This window comes from Zootoca vivipara, chromosome 14 (genome assembly GCF_963506605.1).
Source record: "Zootoca vivipara chromosome 14, rZooViv1.1, whole genome shotgun sequence".
Lineage (NCBI taxonomy): Eukaryota > Metazoa > Chordata > Lepidosauria > Squamata > Lacertidae > Zootoca > Zootoca vivipara.
The window spans coordinates 39,465,492-39,486,292 of record NC_083289.1 but is presented as its reverse complement, the minus strand read 5'-3'; the positions used below and the strand labels follow the sequence as shown (position 1 = coordinate 39,486,292).

The following is a 20,801-nucleotide window of genomic DNA, read 5'->3' as shown; positions in this document are numbered from 1 at the left end:
CCACAGACTGGCAGGAGATTAGGAGGCAGAGTACACTGGAAATTTCCATTCACTCACGCTTTCCTCCATCTTGTCTGCTCTTTCCATTGTCTTTAATTTTCCAACACTAGAACATTTCTTAATTCCAGATACCTCTCTTTTAATATAATCTTACAGCCGATTGAACTTTCAACAAATTTATATGAATTTTCCTTGTCTTTTAACAATTTTGACAGCTTTGACAGCTGTCAAATTTTCCCCTTTGCGCACATACTGTTCCTCAGGAGGTATCGGCACCGGGGTTTGTGAAGGAGTACAAAATTTTTGTTTCTTTCGAGTGCTAGGAACAAAGTCTCTTTTTCGGCTTTGGAATATTTAATGCGCCTCTTAATTGCCCATTAGGAAGAGATCGACTCCCGTTTTTGAATCTCTCCTGATTTTCCCGATTGTTAATTTTAAAGTCCAAAAAGTCCCAATGAAGATTTCACTTACTTTATAAAAGTCTTTTATTTTCTTGGGAGAATCTGCCGCTGCCCGGTAGAAGACTCGGGGCTTCGCTTCTCCGGAGGTAACGATGTCGACCAAAATGGCTCCCGCAACTCCAACTCCGCTGACTCTCGGAGACTCTACTGTGTCTCCGGGCAGCAGAGGAATCGCCGAAAAAACGGAGCCCGCTGGTCTCTAAGCCCTCGGGACGCTCTACCCGAGGTTCTTGTGGGGAATCCGCGCGCCCCGCGGAATTCCCCCCCCTCCGCGATGCCGGGGACTGCGGAGCTCGCAGTCCCTGCGTCTTCTTTAGCCAGCGCGGCAGACCGGAAGTCCAAATGTTGAGCTTTTTAAAGGGGAGCCAAAGTTGTTGAGCTTCTTTGGGGGGAGCCAGTGATCTACCAGTGATCTACCATAGATGTCCAGTGATCTACCTGTTGGATGTGCCTGCACTAGGCTTTCTGAGCTGGAGTCCTCAGTCATCCTTGGACTGAGGCAATGCAGCTAGCAGGGGCTCTTCCTAACAGGCGTGTTTTTAGCTTGTTCCAATTCATTGCTCCCTCCTGATAGTTGCCTTTGGCTCAGCCCTGACATGGAATCCTCATTCTGAGGCACTTTGCATACCAATTATTATCCCCTTGGGGTTTCGTTTGAGAACTACTTTCTACCACAATTTGAAGTAGTTGCTTCACACACACCTCTCCCCCTCTCTCCCCACTTTCTCTTTCCTTCTGCATCAGTTCACCAAAAGGATAGGAAAGAAGAAGAAACCAAAATGTAGTCTGAGCATAAAAATCTTTGGGAATGAGCTTGCTGTTTTGGACTGTGGGGATCTGAGAAGTCAAGCAAAACTCTATTACCTGAACCTTGCGGAACTAGTGGTAAAACTGCTAAAGGTAAGGGAATCATGAATGGTCGGAGCAGGCCAGTGGGGGCCTGGTGCTTTCATTGATGTTTTACTCCAGCTCCCACCAGCTCCATCCAGCATAGCCTATATGCTCAGAGAATAGAGGCGCCATTTTCTGAAGCGCATTGAGGCGGCCCAACGTCACATCGTGCAAGTTTGCAATGTTGCACACACGGTGTCACACAACATCCTGATGTTGCTCCAACAATCGGGAGACCAGGCCCCCTGAAAAATACCTACTGAGGGGGCCCACAGTGCCTCAGCCCCCCTAGAACCAGCGCTTCTGTCAGAGATGGTGGGAGTTGAAGCCCGATAACAACTGGAGGGCAAGAGGTTATGCGAACCTGGGTTTGAGTGTCCATACTGGAAACAGAAAAGCCCAGATTTGAATCCCCACTCAGCCTAATGACCCAGTGGAACGGGGTCAGTAATACTCTCTGTGTAGCCTACCTCACAGGATAGTTTTAAAAACGCAATGAGAGGGGGACAGAGCACGTGGTTAGGGAACTTTATATTCTGGACTTGATGGTCTTTTGGTGGGGAGGGGTTCTTTAGATAATGTCAGAATGTAGTAAGGCCACCTTGCTGCATTTGGGAACCTACCTGCCATTTTGCTGTGTGGGGCCTGGACATCTCCCCCCCCCATATCCTGCTCTGACAGCACCACTAGTTGAAGAGCCATGCATGCTGCCTTGAAGGAAAGGTGAGCGTGTGGTGGACCTGCCCCAGAAAAAAAAGAGTTCTGGGGAAAAAATAATAATGAATTAAAAAGGGTGTTCAAGAATACCTTTGTAAAAAAAAACTAGAGGCCTTTTTGCTTGGAATAGTTGGAGATGAGATCCAAAAAAAAAAGATTGTACATTCTTTCTGTATGCCACAACTACAGCTAGACTAATAGCTAAATTTTGGAAATCTCAAGAAATGGCCACAATCAATGACTGGCAGATAAAGATGATGGACTATATGGAACTCACCGAGATGACCGGAAGGATCCGCGACTAGAAGGAGGAGAAGGTTGAAGAAGATTGGAAGAAATTTGGAGACTATTTAAAGAAATATTGCAAGATATAATTAACCTTTAAGCAAGCAGAGTATAGGCTTTAAGCACTATAACAGAAATTTTATTTAGGATAGAAGGGTAAGATTAAAAAAATAATAATTTATGGTTTTAGAAGATAAACCTGCTGAATGTAAAAAATGGACAATGTAGCTCAGAGGGGGAGAATGAGAGAAGTCCCCTTACATTGAAAAGGATAATGTAATGAATGGTTAAAAAAAAGTGTGTGTTATGTGTTTGTTTGTTTGTTTGTTATTAGTGTATAAAATCAATTAAAATTATTATTAAAAAATGAAGGAAAGGTGAGTGATAAATGTCTATGTCAGGCATACACAAACTCGGCCCTCCAGATGTTTTGGGACTACAACTCCCATCATCCCTGACCACTGATCCTGTTAGCTAGGGGTGATGGGAGTTGTAGTCCCAAAACATCTGGAGGGCTGAGTTTGCCCATGCCTGGTCTATGTAACTATAGTCCCGTAGGGCCCAAAGAATTTGTTGGCTTGCTGTTGTACGGTGCCAGCACCGGCGATGGTAATTGTGCCAACAAACAAGCGCTTAGCCATCATGGATATTATTGCACTACCATTTTATGTTTTTATGTAACCATTTCCAACAGGGTCAAGAAGTCCAGTTCAATAAGAGGTTGAGTTTGGCCACAGAGGAACTGCTGTTCCCAGCAATCTCGGGTTTGCCCATCCTCCTGGCTTTAAATGCCTCAGCAGCAGTCAGTGCAGCAACCCAAGGCAATATGGACTTTAGACAACGGAGCAATTTTTTCGTCAATGGCTATATCAAGCCAAGGTATGCACCTGCCTTTAAAGCTCTCCTTTTTGGCGAGGAGCTTTTGAAGCAGACCCGTGATCAAGCTCTGTAAAAGGCTTGGGGACCACTTTGATTTCCTCTGTCTTGATGCCAGCAGTGGGTTTCAGGGGCAGGCAGCTATAACGCAAACAGCAGCGGTGAAGTTAACTTTTCATTCAAAGAAACAAGGCAGCTCAGGAGGCAAAGCAACTCATCCCCTAGGGTAGATCTCACCCCTGTAAGTACACTCCCCACCTTCCCACATTTCCCTAAGTCTCCTCCTCCCCTGGGTCCCCCTCAAGCAATCTGAGATTCTGTCGCCTTGTCTGTCTCTGCTCCTCCCTCTTCATGCCTTTTCTGGTGCTGGGAGACCAGGGGGGAGGGTAGCTGGTCACAGCAGGAGAGCAAGACCCCCTTGCGTCTTCAGCAGCCTGCCTCATCACTGCCTTTTGGCCCTCCTCCTCTCCAGCCTCTGCTTCCGCCTCTGATTCTGGACTGCTCTCTGCCCCAGCCTCTTCCTGCTTACTAAACCCTGGTACCTCTTCTGCTTCCAACACCTCCTTCTCCCAGTCTGCTCCCTCTTCTCCCTCTGACCGCTCATCGCCGTCCCACCACCAATCCCCTGGCTCCCAACCTTTTTCCTTCGGGGGTTCCCCAGCTGCTGCCTCTCACCACTCCTCTGCCTCCAGCCAGTCCCTGACACTTGATTTTACCTGTTGATATACATGGCTGTCTTTGGTAATGTCCAGAGGCAGAATGTGGTACTACCAACTACTAACTCAGGCATCCCGAAACTTCGGCCCTCCAGATGTTTTGGACTACAGTCTCCATCATCCCTGACCGCTGGTCCTGTTAGCTAGGGATCATGGGAGTTGTAGTCCCAAAACCGCTGGAGGGCATATCCTCTAGGATTTCAGAGATGAAAACACCCCTGTTCTCACAAACAAGGAGCTAACTCTATCCATTCTGCTATCATACATTAAAAGTGGGGCCGTGCTTCTTTTCAGGGTCTCAGAAACGCCATTCCATTTCTCCTCTTCCTTTTTCAGCACACTGTGCTCGCTGAGCATACTCGGTCCTCACAGGGTGATTTCCCCCACGTTGGGAGGAGGGGATAGCGGGCAGATGCAGCCCTAAAACAAAGATGTCGCTCTTGACCATGCAACCCGTTTCTCCCTGTGCTTCTTGGTAGTGCTGTCTTTCAGATTTCTGCCCAGATGGGAACTGTGGGAACTCTGGGGAAAACTGGCTTGAGCTGGTCAAGTGGATTAAGGTCATCAGCCAGCCTTGATGGAGGGATCCAAGTGAAAAAGGGGAAAGAGGTTAAGGTGTTTCTGAACACTCCCGAAGAATCTATGGAGATGGTTTATTTCAGGTAAAGACCACCGTTAATGGCCATGCCCTCATATTCTAGGATCTGAATGATAATTTTCGGAAAACCTTTTTTCTTTCCCATGCAAATATCTGCAGTTGCGTTCTATATGGTTCCCCCCCCCCAGTGAAGGCTAGAAAACTTTGGAAAATTAATTAATGGATGCCCTGACGCAACATGTTTCTGGTCTCCACTCCAAATGCTGGCTTGGAAATTCCACCAGTGCAACCACAATGCTGCCACCATCCTAGTTCACTCTTTCCCATCCTTGTTTTCAAATTAGTTTTTATTAAAACTGGGTATGCCAGAGATCAAACCTGAGATCTTTTGCATACAAATCATATGTCCTACCTCTGAACTATTGTCCCTTCCTTAAATCTATTGTGTATATATATATATATATATATATATATATATATATATATATAATCCCATGATGTTGTCTTCCTTGGATTGAATTGTGCTGTCTTTGCTTGTTTATTACAGCTCTGAACTGTATGCAATGACCGTGGATGAAATGGAAACTGCTCACGGTTTCCCAAGCCATAGCGAGACTAGATCGTGCACAAATGAGGAAAGTAAGTTTTTTCCCCCAATTATGTCTAATTTATATAAAATTTCCTTCCAGTAGCACCCTAGAGACCAACTAAGTTTAGCATTGGTATGAGCTTTCGTGTGCATGCACACTTCTTCAGATACAAGGTTAGTTGGTCTCTAAGGTGCTACTGTAAGGAATTTTTTTATTTTGTTTCAAATACGGCAGACCAACACGGCTATCTACCTGTGTCTAAAATATAGCAACCGGTTGTCACCTTGCTCTTAACTATCATTGGGAGCACGTTCCTTCAGGAGCTAAACGCCCCCCCCCCAAAAAAAAATTGCCTGCAGAAAATGGTAAATTCTGCAAACAAGGATTAGCAGCAGAGAGTGTGTATGAGGAATAATGAATACAGTTTTAAAGCAAACTGACATCTGAGATGAATGCAGTTTAGAAATCATAGAGTTGAAAGGGACCACTAGGATCACCTAGCCCAACTTTGTTTTTGTGGCTAGAGCAGCATCTGAATAATAAAACCATAAATTTATAGAGCTGGGAGGGACCCCAAGGGTCATCTAGCCCAGCCCTTTGCAATGCAGGAGTGTTTTGCCCAATGTGTGGCAACCCTGCTGCCAAGTACCCCGTTTTCCCCGGGAAACCCCCGTTTTTACTTACCTTTTCCCAGTGGTCCCCCGTATCACTTCATCTCCCATTTTTCTCCGTTATTTTCTCCTGCCGGCGGCCATTTTTTTCTTTCCGATTTGCCCTTCTATGGGCACCAAAAATGGCCACCGCTGGCTTCAAAAGTCGCATCTACGCATGTCCAGAAGTGCATAGAAGCAACTTCCGGTGTCGACGGCGGCCATTTTTGGTGCCCATAGATGGGCGGAGCGACACCGGAAGTTGCGTCGACGCACTTCCTGACATGCGTACAAGCGACTTTCGAAGCCGGCGGTGGCCATTTTTGGTGCCCATAAAAGGGCAAAGCGACACCGGAAGTTATGTCAACGCAACTTCTGGTGTCACACGGCTGCTGGTCCCGGATTCTGCAGTCCGGGACTTGGAATGTAAGGATTAAAGGTCACATGCTCTACCAACTGAGCTGCCCATTCCCTCCTGCTAATTCCCTTTACCCACTTCATCTTTTTCTTTATCAAGTTACACCTCATATTTCCATTAAAAAAATGTGTCCTGAGTGGCACAAAATGGAAATAGGCAACCGTAACAGAATATATGAGAAGATTAAAAACAAGTCAATAAAACAGCCAGGAAAGCAATAAGACCTATACAGGATGAAAGTGTGAAAGGAATCATGGAGGATGAGCTGCTTAACCCTGCGGCTGTGTTCTACCTGCATAGTCAGAGACAGTATGCCTCTCAAGGACAGGTAGGTAAAGGGACCCCAGACCATTAGGTCCAGTAGGGGACGACTCTGGGGTTGCAGCGCTCATCTCGCTCTATAGGCTGATGGAGCCGGCGTTTGTCTGCAGACAGCTTCTGGGTCATGTGGCCAGCATGACTAAGCCGCTTCTGGCAAAACCAGAGCAGTGCACAGAAACACCATTTACCTTCCCGCCGGAGCGGTACCTATTTATCTACTTACACTTTGACGTGCTTTCGAACTGCTAGGTTGGCAGGAGCTGGGACCGAGCAACGGAAGCTCACCCTGTCACGGGGATTCGAACTGCCGACCTTCTGATCGGCAAGACCTAGGCTCTGTGGTTTAGACCACAGGGCCACCCAATGTCCCACTCTCAAGGCCGGCTACTGGGAATCAAAAGTGGAGAGAGTGCTTTAGGGCTCAGGTCTTGCTCGTGGGCTCCCCATAGGCATTTGATTGGCCAATCCAGGATGCTGCACTGGATTGGCTCTGGCCTGATCCAGGGGGCCTCTTCTAATGATCTGATAGAATACTGGAACACGACAAATTAGCCGGATTAATTCTTTGCATTGGAAGGTGACAGATAAGCACCAGAACTTTTATTTTTGAAGGTGGCACCTGAGCAGTGATGGCAAAGGTGGCAAAGGAAGAAACTGCATGAGCTAGGGCTGGATAAGTCTTCATCGGAGAGTAGGGATTTAAATGTGAAATGACTGATCGCAGTTTCCTAAAAACAGCCTTTCTCCTGATTCACCAGATGAACTATTCTCTTCCTTTTACTCCCCCACCCCACCCTTCCCCATCTCCACTCCTCTTTCAACCAGTGTCGAAGGCATTGGGCTGGCAATTGTGCTCTGAGATCTCTACCCCTGACGATGAGACCACCGGTTTCGTTCTTCCGTTTCCAGGACCAGCGAAATTTGCCATAACGTTAAAGAAGCAAGACCGAAGCCTGTACCAGTACTTAATGAAAGCTGCATATAATTATATTTCTCAGGTTCAGACACTGCCCTTCAATCTGGATATGTATTACTCATTCCTTCTACATGCAATGATCAGCCTGCGAGGGCTGGTGCATGCTTCCACTGGTGCGATGAGATGGGGCAGAATGTAGTGGCAACTGCAGAGAAGCAGGGCCTGTGGCAGGCGAGAATTCTACCACTGAACCACCAATGCTGGCCTGTGTCCTTGAGAATTGGCACAGAGGGGGAGGGGAATAGAGACAGGGGACTCTGGGTGGCTTCCAACAGAAATGTTAAAATACACTAATTTCTTAAAGATTAAAAGCTTCCCTAAACAGGGCTGCCTTCAGATGTCCTCTAAAAGTCTGGTAGTTGTTTTTCTTTTTGACATCTGGTGGGAGGGCGTTCCACAGGACGGGTGCCACTACCGAGAAGGCCCTCTGCCTGGTTCCCTGTAACTTGACTTCTCGCAGCGAGGGAACCGCCAGACGGCCCTCGGCACTGGACCTCAGTGTCCAGGCAGAGCGATGGAGGTGGAGACGTTCCTTCAGGTATACTGGACCGAGGCCGTTTAGGGCTTTAAAGGTCAGCACCAACACTTTGAATTGTATTGTATTCCCCTCCATACATAAAAAGGGCCCAAACAATATCTCGTTGCTGGAATGACCAGTGAGTGAGCTGTATCCAACTAAGTTCTACTAAGAATAAACTCATTGAAATTAATGGACTTAAGTTAGCCACAGGTTCCTCGGCCCTCCTCTATAAGCCAGAAGGAGCAAGTTAGCCACAGGTGTGCAAGAACTGCTCAGGTCCCCAACTCCCAATAGTTCTACTGCAGGTGTTACTAGTAAGAGCAGCAGTGGTAATTGTAGTTATTCTTTTTTCATTCCAGAAAGGTTCCTGGATCCCAAGTGAAGCTGGCCTGCATTTCTTTATAGGGACTCCAAAATCAGAGCTGAAAAGGGAGATTGCTATCAACTTCCATTTGAATATCCCCCAAAAGAAATTCAGAATTGAATTTATCCACCCCAAGAAAAAAATGCAAGTGAATGGTAAGATTCCCACCACCACCCCTTAAAAGGCTATTGACTTCCTTTTAAAATATGTTGTCACTCCCATTATGAGAGGGTTATATGTAAAGCTAAGATCGCTCACTAGGAGTAGAGATCACGAATTTTACCTTGGATATTATAATTAGCACAGGCTCATGCACTGCTGTTCTCTCCATAATGCCCTAATTTGTTTTGAAGGCATTCCCTCCCCCACTCACCTGATGATACCTGAGATTTGACACATCCCATGAAATTTTCTTTTCGTACATTCTGCAGATTTTGTTAAATACTGTTAGATAATCTGCCGTTTATTCCTGTTTTACAGATGGGACAACTGAGGTTGATGAATGTGTGTGTGTGTGTGTGTGTGTTATGTAACCAGAAGCACACCATGCCTCCATGGTAAATATGTAACTAGGACCCTGCAACTATGCCAGCTTTCTTGCATGTTGATTATTTTATTCATTCATTTATTATTACATTTCTAATCTGTCTCCCCTTTCCTCCATGTTGCTCAAGGTGGGATACATGGTTCTTAATCCTCTCCATTTTATCCCCATGACAACCCTGTGAAGTAGGCTAGGCTGAGAGACTGACTGCCCCAAGGTCATTTCATGAGCTTCATGGCTGAATAATAATAATAATAATAATAATAATAATAATAATAATCTATTTATACCCCAGCCATCTGGCTGGGTTTCCCCAGCCACTCTGGGCGGCTTCCAGCAAAAGATTAAAAATACATTAAAACATCAGTCATTAAAAACTTCCCTAAACAGGGCTGCCTTCAGATGTCTTCTAAAAGTCAGATAGTTGTTTATTTCCTTGACATCTGATGGGAGGGTGTTCCACAGGACAGGCACCACTACCGAGAAGGCCCTCTGCCTGGTTCCCTGTATCCTCTTCTCATAGTGAGGGAACCGTCAGAAGGCCCTCGGAGCTGGACCTCAGTGTCCGGGCTGAACGATGGGGGGTGGAGATGAGCCAAGTAAGGATTTGAACCCTGGTTTTTCAGGTCCTAGTCCAACACTCTAACCACTACACCACACTGCCTATCATTGGGCAAATCAGCAAATAAAAACCACATACAGTTCCTTCTGTTTCTGTCAGGAAACATTGAATCCTCTAGAAATTCACGTGTGGGGCATCTGGAACTGATAGTTGATGATGACAACATCTACTACATTAAGGTAAGCGTGCTCTTGCAACCAAGGATTTTGTGAACACAGCATGGCATGGGCAAAGGAACAAGAGAACCAGAGCAGAGAGCTGTCTGCTTGATTATGCAACATCCTTCCTAAGGTCTATAATGTATCCCACAGCTATTTGCTTGCCATTGGCTATGTTCTCTCTCCACTGATGAAAGATAGAATGCCTTTGAATGCCAGTTGCTGGGAATCTCACGCGGGAAGAGGGCTATTGCACTCAAGTTCCACTTGCAGGCTTCACAAAGGCATGTAGTTGGCCACTGTGCATACCTGCCAAGTTCGGGACTTAAAGATCCGGGATCGGCAGCGCGCGCATGACCGGAAGTTGCGTGACGCAACTTCCGGTGGCGCTTTGCCCTTCTATGGGCATCAGAAAATGGCGGCGCCAGCGCCGGAAGTCGCTTCCGCGCATGACCGGAAACACGTAAAAGCGACTTCCGGCGCCGGCGCCGCCATTTTCTGATGCCCATAGAAGGGCAAAACGCCACCGGAAGTCGCGTCACGCAACTTCCGGTCATGCGCGGAAGCGACTTCCGGCGCCGCCATTTTCTGGTGCCCATAGAAGGGCAAAGCGGCACCAGAAAAATGGCCGCCGGGCAGAAGCCGATTTAAGGGACAATACCGGGATTTTTCACTAAACGGGAGACCACCGGGAAACGGTAAGAGAAAAGGGGTTTTCCCGGCGGAAACGGGATACTTGGCAGCTATGCCACTGTGAGAACAGGATGATGGACTAAACTCAGTTGGTTAGAATGTGGTGCTGATAACACCAAGGTTGCAAGTTTGATCCCCGAATGAGACAGGTAGATACTCCTGCATTGCAGGAGGGTGGGTTACATGATCCTCAGGGTTCCTTCTGACTCTACAATTCTACGCTTTTATGATTAGGCGGGCCTTTGCACTGCTCCAGGTGAGCTCTTCTTATGTCCTTACATTTTCCGTTTAAGGATGCCCTATTGGCTGTGGTTTTTGCAGGGAAGGGCAGATCTGCACACGGCAGCTGCAGAGCAGAGGTACACAAGCCACCTGGAAGCAAAGTTGCTGAGAGATGGGAGCCCCATAGTTCTTTCAGGAAATCTCACAAAACAGCCTGGGAAGAAGATGGCATTTTCAGTATCCTTGATTAATCTGCTGAAGGATTCGGCTTTCCTTTCAGGTAAGTGCATATCACAATACGTGTGTGTCTGCTTGTTTCATTTAATAAAATGTATATCCTGCCTGATTGTAGGGTAAACCTTTTACGGAAAAGATAAAACAATAAAATTGTCCCTAAAAAACCCCAACTCGCAACCATAATTTAAAACACATGGAAAGTTAAAAACCAAAACAGAATAGACTGAAGCAAATGAAAACTCATACAAGCTTTCTAAACATCTGAGTAGGTTTGTCTAAATAAGAATATCTTCAGCAGGCGCTGAAAAGAATACAGTGAGTACACCTGCCTGATATCAAGAGGCAGGGAGTTCCAAAGTACCACACTAGGCGATCAAGTTCCTACAGATGCTGTGAGGGTATTATGTGTACATATGAGCATCTCACAAGTTCATTGAACACCTGACCAGGGAGTGGGGCTGTGCCCACTAGTCCTTTTTCTTGGCGTTGATGGTCATGCTGGGCACACGTGTTTTGCTATGCTTGCTTTCCTGCAGGTGGGTTATTGTTGTTTATTAGGAGGGGAGGGGTGCTGCAAACGAGTCTGGTGCTCCTGCTGTGCATTTGCACTTCACGGCCTTCCCCACCCACCACCCACCTTCCTCCTGGTAAGCACCCACCCCCTCTCACCTGCCAGGAAACCGGCGCAGCAACTCATTCCCACCTGATGAGCCACTTATGCAGGTATCTGATCTCCTAATGGTATCAATTGAGGGTATCATTTCCTCTGTTTCTTTAGTGTGTTTGGAGAAGAAAGCAGATGATAAGATGAAACAGTATTCACTGGAGGGAGAAACCCACATTCCAGGGGTTCTTGGATCTCACATCGCTGCTCTTCTGCAACAACGAGCGGAAATCTGGTCCAGCGCCCTGAGAATTAAATATGGATTGTTTGGTACTCAGTTCTTATACTGTACTAATACATAAACAAAGTTGAGCTCTATTGCCTTTGTCAGTCTTGTTCTTGCTCTCGTGCAGAAGGATCTGATTGGCCACTGTGGGAAATGTGATGCCGGACTAGACGGAGCCTTCATTTAATCCGGCAGGGCTGTTATGATAATAATAATAATTTATTATTTATACCCCGCCCATCTGGCTGGGTTTCCCCAGCCACTCTGGGCGGCTTCCAACCAAATATTAAAAACAGTACAGCATCAAACATTAAAAACTTCCCTAAACAGGGCCGCCTTCAGTTGTCTTCTAAAAGTAAAATAATTGCTTATTGTCTTGACATCTGCTGGGAGGGCGTTCCACAGGGCGGGTGCCACTACCGAGAAGGCCCTCTGTCTGGTTCCCTGTAACCTCACTTCTCACAATAAGGGAACCTCCAGAAGGCCCTCGGTGCTGGATCTCAGTGTCCGGGCTGAATGATGGGGGTGGAGACGCTCCTTCAGGTATACAGGACCGAGGCCGTTTAGGGCTTTAAAGGTCAGCACCAACACTTTGAACTGTGCTCGGAAACGTACTGGGAGCCAGTGTAGATATCTCAGGACCGGTGTTATGTGGTCCTGGCGGCCACTCCCAGTCACTAGTCTAGCTGCCGCATTCTGGATTAATTGCAGTTTCCGGGTCACCTTCAAAGGTAGCCCCATGTAGAGTGCATTGCAGTAGTCCAAGTGAGAAATAACCAGAGCATGCACCACTCTGGTGAGACAGTCCGCAGGCAGGTAGGGTCTCAGCCTGCGTACCAGATGGAGCTGGTAGACAGCCGCCCTGGACACAGAATTAACCTGTGCCTCCATGGACAGCTGTGAGTCCAAAATGACTCCCAGGCTGCGCACCTGGTCCTTCAGGGGCATAGTTACCCCATTCAGGACCAGGGAATCCTCCACACCTGCCCGCCTCCTGTCCCCCCAAAACAGTACTTCTGTCCTGTCAGGATTCAACCTCAATCCGTTTGCTGCCATCCATCCTCTAATGTTATTAATGCAAGGTATAGGGATGGGGAAGAAATTTGATTCAGTCCACACTTAAAGGTGAACTTACTTAATTTGCACTTTCCAAAACAATTTCACAAACCAGAATGCAGCCACCTTTCAAAATTTGCACTTCTCTGAATTTTGCAGTGCAATTCTCCAGCCAAGTAATGCATACAAAAATTCATATGCTGGGGGTAAGCCATGCATAAAATGCATGTATTACTGAAAATCAAATACAAAAATGCATTATATAAGGGGAATTTGTTTGCAAAAAAAATGTGCAAATTAGGAAAGATTGCAGAGAGAAATGTGTATATACCAGGAGAACTTTTCATTAGAATCGTGATAAATTTTCACAAACCTATGTGGAGAACTGAACTTAAGACTGGGAAAATGAGAAGCTGTAAGAAACCAGAATGGACAGAGTCACACATCCCTCATGAGGTGTGAGCATAGATCTGTTAGCAGTGACTGCGCCTGAGTGCTTTGAAAACAGAATAATGTCATTTGGTAAATATATCTGTATGTACATTTGCGTTTTACCTGGAGCAGGAGCTGCAAAAAGCCTTCACCATGAATGTACCACGGGCCAGAAGTTGAAAGTGGAGAATGTCCCAAGGGATGCCTACAGACTAGATTTGGAGCATGAACTGTATTGCACTCAGATTCTAGCCTATAACCACAAGGTAAAGCATTTAGTTCATTTAACGGAACAATTATGATTGCTGAGTAATGGTGCTGAATCCAGATTTCTTCCTCATGGAAACTAAATAATGAAGATGTGAGATGCACTCTTGTGGGAAGGGAATTCTACAACTTAGCAGCTGCCACAGAGATCTGCTTTTACCTGATGCTGAAAAGTGGGGTAGAGTTGGCTCTAGGTTAGGATGTGGGCATTTTGTAAGAGATGTGCCAAAATAGGCCACTCCACAATGAGCATCCCCCAACTATGGGTAGCTGTTAGGGTTGGGGATGGAGGTGAAATTTGTTTGTCCCGCAGATCGCAACACAATTCCCCATCAACCAGATATTTCAATGCAGCTTCGGTGTACAAAAAGTGCCCACAAAAGTAGGTATTTTATGGTTTAAATGTGTGCCAAATGTGTGTTATAAAAACAATGCACTGAAAAGCATTGCAACATAGGACTTTTGGGAGAACGTGTGCCTTAATGCGGATAATAAAATATACAGTACAGCTTACATGTGAACTTTTTGCGCCTTCTTTCAAAACTATCTGCACAAAACAGGCTGGAATGAATGCTAGGATTTGAACACCAGTCTGAATGAAACAGGGCAGATTTCGATTCCTCCATCCATTCATGGCAGTGCATCACTGAGAAGCCCGTCACCAGCAGGCTGCTATAAGGAATGTAGTAATTATTTAGTACCAATTATAAAACCCAAGTTGCTTTTCCACAGGTCAATCTACGCCACGAAGAAACTGCCTCTCGCCTGCATTCCCGACTAGAGCTGAACTATGGAAAACACTGGGACGAAATCAACAACAAGCGGAAAGTGATAGTCAGCCAGACATTTACCAATAGTTCTCGTCCAGCTCTGACTAGCTATTTCATGGAGGTAAAAGTAAAAGACCCAGTGGCGTTGCAGCAGTTGAGATGGTGACTAGGGAATTGCACCTCGGTGAAAACCTATAAAGATGATGGAGAAGTCTTTGTAGCTGGTGGGAAATAAGTCCTCCCTCACAGAACTACAATATCCAGAGTAGTTTAACAGTCAACCCCTCTTCCCAGGTAACTGGGAATTGTAGCTCTGGGAAGGGAATATGGAGGGTCTCCCAGTCATGTGCACGAATTCCTGGGGGCCAAGGCTCTTTGGGTCCCCTCAATGGTTTTTTTAGTGCAAACTCCCCCCTCCCCGGCCACCGCCACCAACATTGCCACGACATTGCACATGTGATATCAGGATATCATGTCGGGTCCCCTTAATGTTTTTAATAATAATAATAACAATAACAATAACAATAATAATAATAATAATAATAATAATAATAATAAATTTTATTTATACCCCGCCCTCCCCAGTCAACACCAGGCTCAGGGCGGCTAACACCGGATATAAAACAATCGATTAAAATACAGCTTAAAAACAAGATTAAATACAACATTAAAATGCAGCCTCATTTCAATAGAACCTCAGATCAAAAACTGTTTGGGGAAGAAAATGCCAAATCTTCACCAGGCCACCTATCCAGACTGGCCAGAAAAAAAGCCAGGGAAGTCCCCAAATAGGAGTTCTGTCACAGAAGGAAAGAGGGGGAGGGGGTCAAGTTGGTTCCAGGCCAAAGGCCAGGCGGAACAACTCTGTCTTACAGGCCCTGCGGAAAGAAAGATGGCAGCTTTGTTCCCAGTAGACAGTGCTGGCACGAGCAGGGCAAGGGGCAGCGTTGCTCTCCTGGCTCCCCATGCAAACCATCGATGCCAGTGGTGGGGAGTGGGGAGCTTGGCACAGTGCAGGAATGTCCTTGGGAATGTCTGGCTGGATCTCGGCAATCAGCATTGGGAAGCCAGATAAACAAAGCCAACCAGCTCACCGCCATTGTGTATACCAGGCATCCCCAAACTGTGGCCCTCCAGATGTTTTGGCCTACAACTCCCATGATCCCTAGCTAACAGGACCAGTGGTCAGGGACTTACCTTCCAAGTCCCGGACTGCAGAATCCGGGACCGGCAGCCGTGTGACACCGGAAGTTGCGTCGACGTATCTTCCGGTGTCGCTTTGCCCTTTTATGGGCACCAAAAATGGCCACCGCCGGCTTCAAAAGTAGCTTCTACGCATGACCAGAAGTGCGTCGACGCAACTTCCGGTGTCGCCCCGCTCATCTATGGGCACCAAAATGGCCACCGCCGACACCGGAAGTCGCATCTAAGCACTTCCGGTCATGCATAGATGCGACTTTTGAAGCCGGCGGCGGCCATTTTTGTGCCCATAGAAGGGCAAATTAAAAAAATGGCCGCCGGCAGGAGAAAATAACGGAGAAAAACAGGAGACGAAGTGATATGGGGGACCACCGGGAAAAGGTAAGTAAAAACGGGGGTTTCCCGGGGAAAACGGAAGACTTGGCAGCTATGGTCAGGGATGATGGGAATTGTAGGCCAAAACACCTGAAGGGCCAAAGTTTGGGGATGCCTGGTGTATACCGTGAGTATGCAGCTTTACTTTGAACTGCTGGTAGTCTCTCTTCTGTCGTATGAAATGCAGCCCACCCTTTTTTGTGTCCCCCAGTTCACCGTTCAAGTGCCTGAAAAGCAAGTGGATTACAGAACTCAGCTCCAGCACTCCTGTTCCAGACAGAGTTCCACGGAAATAAGCACCCACTTCAAAGTGCACTATAACAACCGCGTCCCTTTTGTGGTGGGGCTGCAGTGGAAAGAGACATCAAGGCATTCTCTGAAGAAATGGGAAGGTATGCATAAACACACACACACACACACACACACACACACACACACACACACCCTACTCACAAGGCTTATTTTAATATTTGGTTTTAATATTTGTAGTCTGCTTTTTCCAACAACAGATGTTGTTGGAATCGGCTCACGATAATAACAAAGGCATTAGCAAACCTACTCTGGATGCTCTGAACAGAAAAGCAGCCGCTTCTGAATATTTGAAGAAAGGTATATATTTTGTGTAGACACACACACAAAGAGAGGGAGAGGAGAGAGAGAGAGAGAGAGAGATTGTTGACATCCTTCTTCACAAGAGACAATGGAGTACGCCTGCAGGGGTGAAGTAAAAAAAAACTGCATTAGAAACTCCATTTCAGACAAGCCATGGTCACCTGTGCTACACCTGACATCCTATAAGATGTAACTTGTGGGGCAGGTAAAGGTGAGACCTGTTCAGAGGGGACTCAGCAGTGGATACAACTAAACATTTATTAAATGAGGAACGATTATTCTTTTTTTCCCCAAAGGACAGGTAGAGAACTACCAGGGGAAATTGGCAGTTTAGGTTTATGTTGCAGTTTTATTTGGGCCTGAGTTAACTCCTGCTGATGTTACTTTCACACTGAGAAGCATTTTGTGGTGGCCTGATAGCTAGACACTGTTGATCAGAACTGAATAGCATTAACAGGTGCAGCTTTCCATTCTTTGTAAGGTACGTTCAACATGGACACGCCCTGGCTGTACCTGTTTGCCGCTCACAAGCTACACCAGCCCCAGCATTCGGCTTATTTAGCAACCATTGAATTAACTGCTGGGAAGGCCTTTGTGGTCAAGGGCCTGCTTGTGGAGGTCTTCTGCAAGGACAGAGATGACAAGAAGGAAGGGAGAATTCTGATCCACACGCCAACCGCCACCTACTTGCAGGTTAGTTCCCATGTCAACCCTGCCTTTGTCCTAATGCTTTTTCATCATCTGCTGATGTTTGTATTCCATGGCCACGAGAGGTTGGAAATGGGATTGTACTAGTGGCAGTTTAGTTTACCTATTTGGTCCACAGGTCATAAATATCAGATATGGTAGAATCATCGAATTGTAGAGTTAGAAGGGATTGGGAAGGTCATCGAGACCAACTGTCTGCAATGCAGGAATCTGTTGTTTGTACTTTAGTAGAAGAAACCTTGTTGTTGTTTAGTTGTTTAGTCGTGTCCGACTCTTCATGACCCCATGGACCAGAGCACACCAGGCACTCCTGTCTTCCACCGCCTTCTGCAGTTTGGTCAAACTCATGTTGGTGGCTTCGAGAACACTGTCCAACCATCTCGTCCTCTGTCATCCCCTTCTCCTTGTGCCCTCCATCTTTCCCAACATCAGGGTCTTTTCCATTCTAAGAACCCTTAGAAGAACCCAAAACCATCATTCTAAATTTTCAGGCATCTACAGTCAACTACTTCGCAAGCGGTTTTCTGCACAGCCAGAGTGAAGTGGTGTCTCTGTGGAACCAGCTGATAAAGAATGAGATTCGCCTGGAAAATAACGAAAAGACAAAGTTTCTCCATTTCTGTATAAAGTCCGCAAAGCAAGAATTCAATATGACGATGGGTTACTTTCACCTGGAGGTGGTAAGATGGTCAGAGCTATAGTCTGTTTACAGTTATTGGGGCATTTTTGTTTAGGACAGGAATAAGAGAAATGACAGATGAGCAAAAAATTATGCATGGTGGTTTGAAATTTGTCTTCCTTTCTCATTAGGATGGGAGGGAAATAAGTTTCATTTCAATGTGAATCTACTATATTCACATTGCCCAAAGCAATGTGCAAAGCGAAACACAGCCATCCTTCAAAATTCACACATCTCTGAATTTTGTGATGTTCTCCAGTTAAATAATGTATATAAAAAGAGTGCATAGTTATGCATGTGAGTGAAAATAACATTCAAATGCATTGTAAGGGACAGTTTGCAAAACACAAAAAAGGTGCATTTGGCAAAATTGCATACAAAATTTATGTGTGAATAGAAATTCACACGAAAATGCAGGCAAATCCTAATTTGCTATTAGGATACCCCTATTCTCCTCAGAGAGCTGCAACACAGTTCCCTGGGAAGAGGAACTGACCGTTAAAGCACTCTAGAAATTCTAGATCTGGGAGGGGTCTCCAAAGAACTCAGCCTCCTTAATGAACTACAGTTCCCAGGATTCCTTGGGGAAAGCCATGTCTGTTTAAAGTGGTATCCTAGTGCCTTGCAAGTGTAGTGCAGATGGGGACTCACTTGGATTATCCTGGTGGTCTGGATAGCTGACATCCTTAATCTGAGATCCAGAGGATGCCCTAACAACATATGTGATTGCGTACTTTCTATCACGGGTGGGCTATCCTGTTTCGCTGCCTGAAGCAAATGGCCCAATGTGCCACGACCCTAGTCCTCTGCAGTTATTGTTTGTCACATCAGTTTGATGTACGGGGATCATTATGGATAGACGAGCGCTGTATCCTTATATTTTTTCTAATTGTATTCCTATGTTTAATTGCATGTTCAAAAACTTTGTGGGATCAAAATGGCATTTTACTGTCCACATTTTAGCAGCATTTTATGCATACTTTTCTCTCTTCCACCCGCTCCAATTCTGTGCCTGTGCCTGAATTTGATTTCTTGGTCACAGCCTAGGAAGGCAAACGTTTCTGTGCAGGTTTTGTGGACGGATCACAAGACCCCACCACCGCTTGAGCTGCAGTTTGAGGCACAGATAGAAGAAGTCAAGAAGGAGAAAATGCTCTACCAAAAACGTGGGACTGTCCTGTTCAGGTACTTTAATTTCCACTCGTCCCGCTCCATTCATATCATCCATTTGGGTAAACAAAACAAAGAGATATTTCACCTCTCTCAATCAACACAGTAAATGTCAATACAAATACATTGCTTCTTCAGCGTGACAGCACCTGCTCTCTGGAACTCCCTGCTCATTGATTAGGCAGATACTTTAAATGTAATGTCTTTGGTGTCTGCTAAAAGCTTTTTTTGTTTGGACAAGCCTATCCTGACTTTCTTTGCCCTCCTCCCTTGCAATTCTAAGCACTGGTTTAGAGGCAACCAGAAGGTTGCGCTACTGTTAAAATAATCCAGATTAGACAATGGTGCACTTTATGAAACTGAACCGATGTGACATGATAATATATTTACTGGGAAACACTGTAATGTTTACATAGGGCATTATTGCATTGTAGCAGCTTGAGCCGAAGGCAATTCAGAGTGAGGTTTCCCATCTTCTGTGTTTCAACTGAAAGTTCCTTGCTTCTTTTATTCACATCCCAGGCACCCGTTTAAACTGCCCGTCCCACAAAGCTTTCTCCTCCAGGAAACCTTCACTCTGAACAAAAAGGAGAAGCATTATTTCTTGGAAACTAAAGTTTTGATCAACGAGCTTGAAGAGTCTGTTCAGACCCTCACACTCAGCTACCAAGCTGAAAATCCGCATGTGAGTGAAAATTATGAAACCATCTGCCTCCCCGCCCCCGGTAACATTTTCAATAGCAAAGCAGCCATGAAATAAGCTACGCATCTGTGTAAAGTTTTCTTCTTCTTCTTCTTCTTCTTCTTCTTCTTCTTCTTCTTCTTCTTCTTCTTCTTCTTCTTCTTCTTCTTCTTCTTCTTCTTCTTCTTCTTCTTCCCAACCCTTCACCCATTTCCAGGTTTGTGCTGGATTGACGCATCCATACAACAGCAAGTTCTTCCCCCAAAATATAGAGGTTTGCGCCATAACACGAAATCTCAGCTGTGTAAGTAAGTTTGATGAGACTGAGGGAATGATTCAGTATGCATGAAGTCGCCTCAGGGGAGATTATGAAGACATTCTGGCTACAGCCCTGGTTTTATGGCCATGTCCACACTATACATTTATAGCACTTGTATACCACTTTAAACGGTTATGGCTTCCCCCAAAGAATCATGGGAACAGTAGTTTGTTAAGGGTGCTGAGAGTGGTTGGAAGACCCTCTCGCCACCCCTTGCTCTACTAGCACAACTATCCAGAGAGCTCACAGGACGTAGATGCGGCTGCTTCCTGTCCTCAATTTGGCCATTGCTCACATGCTTGCCCAAATCCTGCTGCCAGCCCTCCTAACCAAAGTTATGGTCTCTAATGCATTAGATCTGTAGACAGTCTCTCCATATTTAGACAAAGGTGCTGCTTTGCTGATCTGGCACTTTTAAATACTCATTATATCAACCCACAGGTGGAACAGGAGATCGAAGTGACCCTAAAGGTCAACAGGAAAGAGGCTCTCAGCTTCCTGGGCAAATACCAGAACCAATCTAGCATGGCTGATTCCCAACACCTTGTACAAATGGATATGACACATGCATTCCAGGTACTTAGAGAAGAGGCACCACTTTCTCTTTGTCTGTCTCCATCCCACTTAACTTCTCAGAGTTTTGGCAAATAATGTATAGGTTGCTCACTATGTTTCATTTCTTTCTATTCTCATCAGGATAACTGGGGGTTTTTTAATTAAAAAAAATTCAGCTGTGGGCTTCAATGGAAGGATGGACAGGATATAAATTTAATAATTAAATT

At 45.7% G+C, this 20,801-nt stretch overlaps 1 protein-coding gene across 1 annotated transcript in view; it reads left to right on the top strand.

Moving 5' to 3' along the window:
* LOC118092960 (uncharacterized) overlaps positions 1-20,801 on the top strand; it is a 107,508-nt gene that overhangs the window by 37,208 nt on the left and 49,499 nt on the right. The window contains 18 exon segments of the mRNA XM_060282786.1: positions 1,206-1,361; positions 3,049-3,233; positions 4,426-4,608; positions 5,092-5,183; positions 7,349-7,521; positions 8,379-8,538; positions 9,649-9,728; positions 10,722-10,902; positions 11,638-11,793; positions 13,370-13,503; positions 14,237-14,395; positions 16,061-16,241; positions 16,943-17,154; positions 17,661-17,849; positions 18,891-19,033; positions 19,541-19,703; positions 19,918-20,004; positions 20,461-20,595. Of these exon segments, the coding sequence (XP_060138769.1) occupies positions 1,206-1,361; positions 3,049-3,233; positions 4,426-4,608; positions 5,092-5,183; positions 7,349-7,521; positions 8,379-8,538; positions 9,649-9,728; positions 10,722-10,902; positions 11,638-11,793; positions 13,370-13,503; positions 14,237-14,395; positions 16,061-16,241; positions 16,943-17,154; positions 17,661-17,849; positions 18,891-19,033; positions 19,541-19,703; positions 19,918-20,004; positions 20,461-20,595 (2,769 nt within the window).